Raw genomic sequence first — 6,530 nt, 5'->3', positions numbered from 1 at the left:
TCACTTCTCCCAGATGTCTAGCTGTTTTAATGGAGAATTCTCAGCCAAATGTAATTTTTAAGTTGATTTAATGTCTTCCTAAAAGATAAAGCTCCCAAGTTCCAGCAGAAACTTCCAAAAACAACGAATACAGAAATCCTTAGTTTTAATTTGCATCTACTTGGGGCTAAAGTTTGAATACTGTAGTTAGGTCCAACATTTAACTTAGAAAAGATGGTGTAAGAGACTTTGGGGGGCATCTTTTAAGAAGTTAAGAGCAGGGGAAAGGGTGGAAATAGGAAAGGAATTTTTTTTTAAGATTTTATTTACTTATTTGACAGATCGAGATCACAAGTAGGCAGAGAGGCAGGCAGAGAGAGAGAGAGAGAGAGAAGGAAGCAGGCTCCCTGCTGAGCAGAGAGCCCGATGCGGGGCTCGATCCCAGTACCCTGGGATCATGACCTGAGCCGAAGGCAGAGGCTTTAACCCACTGAGCCATCCAGGCACCCCAGGAAAGGAATTTTTAATGAATGTTTGCTACACTCAAATACTCAGGGACTCCACATTATTTTTTTAACACTGATAAATAATAATACCACAATAAGGTATTGTCCCGTCTCAAGGTGGGGCTTGCAGTAACCTGAGGCTCAGTTTACATTCTTTCCCCAGGTTTACTCATGTATACCATATTCAAGTTTCACATGTCTTTATCTTACAATGAGTATCCAGAAAAACTACCATCATTACTTGTGATATTATTAGGTACATTTTCTATTTCTTGTTATTTTTATTGTTGATAGTTTTTAAAAAAGAGTTTTAAAAAAGCATTTTATTTTCTGAGCCAGCAGTGTAGTTAGGGAAACTATTTTGCTTTACAGTGAGCCGGGGAGGAGGGAAAAGCGGGATGGGGTGGGAGTGGGGGGTGGTGAGAAGACTGGATGACACCAAGCCAAGAGAACTAGAGGATCAGCCCCTACTTGCTGGAAAAGAGAAAGATGACTTCATAACTTTGAGCTACTGCTGCTTCTCCTCCAGTAACCTGAAGAAAGGTGTAAAGAGCCAGGAAAGCTTGTATGTTCCTCCTCTACCTCCTTCATACCTGAGCCCATCATCTTACCTCAAAGACTTTTACCCTTGCTCTTCCCTCATTAAGAGTTTCCAATTGCACCCCTTCCCCAACCCCTCCCCCATGGTGATTGTTTTAGAGCCAAAACCCAACCCTCCTTGGGAAGAGGTGCACAAGAGGAGCCTTGGCACACAGTAAAGAAAATCGGAAGCAGAAACAGGAACCTGAAAAACTTTATGTCCTCACCTTTGCCAAAGTTGCCAAAGTTGCCAAAGGCCCCCAAAGGCTTCCCCTAACATAAATGCTTCTAATTAAACTACATCTCCTCACATATTAAGAGTTCAGATTTTTAAAAAATCTTTTAAACAAATGGATTAAAAATTAACTTTTGAAATCCAACTTGTGTCTAACTTGAGTTCTGCCTTTTTACTGTTTGGGTGAATGAGAAACAGTAAAATAGCAATATAATAATACACATGATGTTCAATTCTTTATAGGACTTTAGCTTATTAAGGATAAGTTATTCTTTTAAATTATTTAACAGTTCTGAAAAAAGTCAAAGTTATACTTGGAAAAGGCAATGAAGTTCCAGTGTCAACTAACAAAAAGCTATTTTAAATTTTACTGTTTTTTTTAAATTGCATGAATTGCTAATGTAATACTATTTTCCAATGATTATCCAAAATGCTGATATATAATTAATATATAATTAATTCCACATCAAGTTAATGGTACATTTGTCTTATCTGATACCCAATTATTAAGAAAGGTTATTGGTATTATTTGTCTTCAAACAGCCAAATTCCAGAAACAGTCTGTGTCATTCTTGGTCCCAAATGAGACTTGACCATAGAAATGCTGACGACTGAGGAATCTAATTTAGATCATAAAAATTCATGAACTAGTTTTTCTTGTTGATAATTATTTACTAATTTTGTCCTTTTATTTACTAAAAATGTTGGCTTTTCTTGAACAGAAGACTGTTGGCTTGTAGTTCCAATGTCAATGTTTTGCTTTCTTACACCATCCATTCACACATTATTTTGGTAAGAGTTTCGTCAATGATCTTGGAACTTCGTTATTTGCTTTTTGTTACTTAAATATTGCTCTATATAATATTTTTTGAGGTGTCTAATTTTCATTTCACTAGTTTAACAAATCATCCATTGGTGTTACATTATTTAATTTATGGACTTCGAGTATATTTTTTAAAGGCTTTGAGCAATGTTTGACAGGTGAGGCACTGAATTTGCTCCTTGGTTTTATTGTAGAAAACATTCTTTCAAAGTTGCCATGTCTAGCACTCATTTCTTGAATAACACTTCCATCAAAGAAGCCAACAAATTTTTTTGTTAGGCTGGAAAAAGTCTGTGAGAAATTATAGAGTTTACTCCAGGATATGTTTTCAAGTGTCTGCTTATTAGTTTTCTTCCTTAGTTTACCCTCTACAACTCTACGGCCCACTTCAAAAGATATTGCTTGTATATCTCTTTTCCATGTTGTAGGCATAATTCTTTTAGGTTTGGAAGATACAATAAATTGATCACTAATTAAAGATTTGAGGATTTCATAATTTCTTTCTAAAACAAAATCTGCTCTCTTATATGGGTAAATGTTTTCCTTTTCCATACGATGGAGAGGAAGCCTATTTTTTGTCAAAAGTAACATTTGTACATATCCAGTCTCATGGAAAATTATGGGTTTTGTGTCATTTTGTTCCTGTGGATTAAAGAAAAGAGTACTTAGTCTTGTTAGTGTGACAAGAAGGCTATATATATTTTTAAACATGAGAATAAAATGGTAAAATATTCTAAAAATGATTACAGAGATTTTTAAAAATATGAACAAGAATGGTACTGAAAAACACAAAAAAGATGTACTTGTATATGTACTTGTATATGACATACTTCCTTCTCTTAATATTCTGTTGAGATGATAGGGGTAAAATCTGAACTTTTGGCCTCCTACAATTTTTTTTTAAATAAAGTGAGATATGAACAAATCAATACATTTCTTAGATGTGTGAGATGTTGTCATTGGAAAATAGGATAGTTGGTGGGATGGAACATTATTCTGGTATTTCTTTTCTTTTCTTTCTTTCTTTTCTTTTCTTTTTTTTTTTTTGTTCTGGCATTTCTTAGGTTCCCATGTTCAGAAATAAGAAGCATACCAAAAAAATGAATTGAGCCAAAGATCTTAAGAGACATAACTAATTATAACCAAAATTACAAAGTCTGGATATCCTAATAATTCCAAGAATATAAAAAGTATCTTTATAATATTATATTTATTCTAGTACTCCAACCCTTACTTAGCACATAAAAACACTCTATATTTGTAGAATAAAATAGCCAGAGTAATAGGCTGACTTGAAAAAATAAACTATTTTTTCACAGTGATAGCAACTCTTTCCCATATTTCCATTATAGGGCAAAAAGATTAACTCCAAAGAAGCTGGTCAAATATTCCTATTACCAGTGTTTACTTTGCAAACTTTAAGTCAGTGATTACTACCTTTCCTTTAGAAATATAATTAATGAAATAAGAAACCAGGATCATCTAACTGTACATCAGAAAGATATATTGTTGTCTATAATTCCTAAAGATAATGAAAGATCTAGTTTTGCAATCCACTGGGATGTCAGTGTCACCTTTTTAACCTCGGTAGTAGAGATTTATCATTTTTTTGGTCTGTCCAACGCCTCTGGAAATGTTCTTCGTTACAAATCTATGTACTCTTACGCAGAGGCAGAAACTAGCTTTATTAGCTTCCCTTGAGTTTAGGGCATAGGCATGTGACTTAGACTCTGCCAGTCAAATACACCTGAGATAGTCTTCAGAGAAAGCAAGCACTGGGAAAAGTTAGCTATTGTGAAAACCACTCTAGTGAGAATGGTAGCAGATATATCTGCTTTGAAGAGCAGGAGTGGCAAAGATCTTAGAAATAGTATGTCCTGCCCAGAATCAAAGTCATTAATTCCATAACAAAAGCATGGGTCCCAGTGGAGCAGTCTGGGGTTGTAGCTGGGTGACTCCTGACCATATAGTTTTCAAGCCAGATTGTCTCTCCAGCCTTCCTAGAGATTCTGTGAGCTATCAAATATCCTTCAATGGATGTATTTTCTGGTTCAAATAGCTAAAATAGACTGTTAGAAAAGTGAAATATAATGCAGTCACTTTGAAAATACCATTTTTCTTTTATAATCAAAAAAATGGTAAAGCCTTCTTCATAAAGAAAAACACAAAACTTATAGTTGATGCAAAGGAATTCCCACTTTTGTGGTGGCAGTTCTAAAAAGAGCATTAAGAATCTAAGTATTGTTACTTTGCAATGCAAAACTGAAAAGTTAAAAGGATTTGTCAAAGATTCCAGTCACTAGAATTTAAGATTCCTACAAGTAGTAATTATACACATATTTACTGAACAATAGTAGATATTATTACCACATGAGAAGTTACTGTCTTTGGTGGACTAGTGTTGATTATCTTGGCATTTGGCTTTTTCAGCTCATCCTCAAAGCACAAGGGAAGCAAGCTTTTCTTTCTTATAGAACAGTATTCACTTAATTGATGATTTTTGATGGTTTTGTTTTCTCCTGTGCTAAAATCATCCATCTGTGGGGCAGATTTTCTTCTGAAAATGAACACAATTGCAGCATACATAATTATAGGGTTGATTTCAGTTTGTCAGTTCTTATCTCCCTGATCCCTCAGGGTCACTGCCAGCATTTACCCCAAATCCTCAGCCATACACTTTCAACATGATAAGACAATTCCTTCCAGCCTTGTAGGAGGGAAATAGTAAAAGCAGGGGTGGAAGAAATACAGTAGTAATATATATGCTTCTTTGACTTTTGAGTATGGACGAGGTATACTGTGTAGAGTGAGTATTATACAAAGGTAGAGAGATATTTGCCATTTGTTGAGATTCTGGGGAAAAAGTGCTTTGCGAGGCAGCTTCCTGACGACAAAGGGTGGCCCCAGCTTTGTTAACAGAATGCAATGGTATGGGATGGTTATAGGCAGAAAGAAGATAGAGTTTTCATTACAGATTTCCTTTGTTCACATAGGACATGGACACTGAGTTTAGGCTTACCAAGGTGGTTGCCATTTGAGAGGTGAGGAAGCCTATGTCAAAGGCCCGGCATGAGTGAGGTATGGATAGTCTAGGGGAAGATGAAGGTCATGATGGGAGGCTTAGAGAGTTCTACCACACTAATGAGTTGAGAGTGGACCCAATCCAAGTTCAGAGAGAACAGACCATATATTCATGAACTACAGATGTCGGCAGCCACAGAACACCTAGAAATGAAACCAGCAATACAAGGGCATTAACCAAGATACTGACTCAAGTACCTTTTCCTCAATGTCACAAAGTCCAGTGAACATCTCGTTCATATACTCAGATACCATCTTAGAAAGAAACAGAAGGACTGAGATAAACTTAGAGAGGCTGTACATTATTGCTCCAAAGTGTAAAACATGCAAGGTTAATAAGATTTTACTCTGAGGATCTAATGAGAAAGATCAGTACTTTATACTACAAAGCTACAAAGACTACAAAGCTACTTTTCTTACATCCATATTGTAGTGTATTTAAACTTGTCTCTACTAGAAAAACCCAGTTGTATTCTCTCCATTCATTTTTGCATGTTCCTCTTTCCATTTGCTTGTGAACTTGAAATGGATAGAGTGTGAGTTCAAGGTATGAATGTGCTGCTGACTAGTAGAGCACTCTTAGACCAGTCACTGGCTTGCAGTGTAGGCCTAAATCTTAATACTGTGCCTGAATAAATGCATTCTGGTCTACTAAAAAAGAAAAGGCAGAACTCTTCCTATAAGAAACATCACTGAACACAATAAAATATAAAAATGTTAAAATAAATTACCTTTTACTGACATAATCTTCTGAGTGACCAGCCAGATCAAATGATTCCCCAGGATTTTTTTCAGTTTGAGCTGAAATTATAAAAGATTTTCATAAAAGACACTCACATATCATGGCATTTAGAAATAATCTTGTATAAAATATTTTACAATGTAAAACAATATTGGAAAGGACCTGGTATAGGGTTTGATCTGCAGTAGCTACTCAGTAAGAACTTTTTTTTTTTTTTTTTTTTTTTAAAGTAAGAACTTAAGTGGACCAGACAGAACTGGAAAAGACTGAGGTCAAGGATCTAATGTTTGGTTTAGACAAATCAAACATAAAACTGGCCTTGGAGATTTTTGTGAAAGAAAGACATTCCCAAATTTTTAAATCTTTCCAAGATGCAAAGTCATTATTAGCCAGTAGGAAGCCTCAGATGGTTAAACGCTATTGGTAAAGAGGGAGGTTAATTAGCAGAGGTCAAGCAGATCTTGCCATCTGGCATGAAGGAGATGTCCAGGGTTGAACTCTTCCAAGTATGCTTAGCGGACACTCTAGCATTTCTCTAGTTTCTTAGAAGTGTTCCCAGACACATATGCTATTAGCAGTAAATTC

The 6,530-nt window shown here is 35.5% G+C and overlaps 1 protein-coding gene across 7 annotated transcripts in view; it reads right to left on the bottom strand.

The window, feature by feature from the left end:
- Window positions 1–449: 449 nt before the first annotated feature.
- C10H1orf141 (chromosome 10 C1orf141 homolog) overlaps window positions 450–6,530 on the bottom strand; it is a 51,607-nt gene continuing 45,526 nt past the window's right edge. For all 7 annotated transcript variants that reach the window (XM_032301932.1, XM_032301933.1, XM_032301927.1 and 4 more), the window contains 3 exons: window positions 5,935–6,004; window positions 4,490–4,679; window positions 450–2,764 (listed from right to left, as the gene is read on the bottom strand). In XM_032301932.1, the coding sequence (XP_032157823.1) occupies window positions 2,192–2,764; window positions 4,490–4,679; window positions 5,935–6,004 (833 nt within the window). In that variant the 3' untranslated portion in view covers window positions 450–2,191. The remainder of the gene's footprint in view (window positions 2,765–4,489; window positions 4,680–5,934; window positions 6,005–6,530) is intronic.

This window comes from Mustela erminea, chromosome 10 (genome assembly GCF_009829155.1).
Source record: "Mustela erminea isolate mMusErm1 chromosome 10, mMusErm1.Pri, whole genome shotgun sequence".
NCBI classification, from domain to species: Eukaryota; Metazoa; Chordata; class Mammalia; order Carnivora; family Mustelidae; genus Mustela; species Mustela erminea.
Note: the sequence above shows the minus strand (reverse complement) of the source record. Positions and strands in the feature narration are given on the sequence as shown.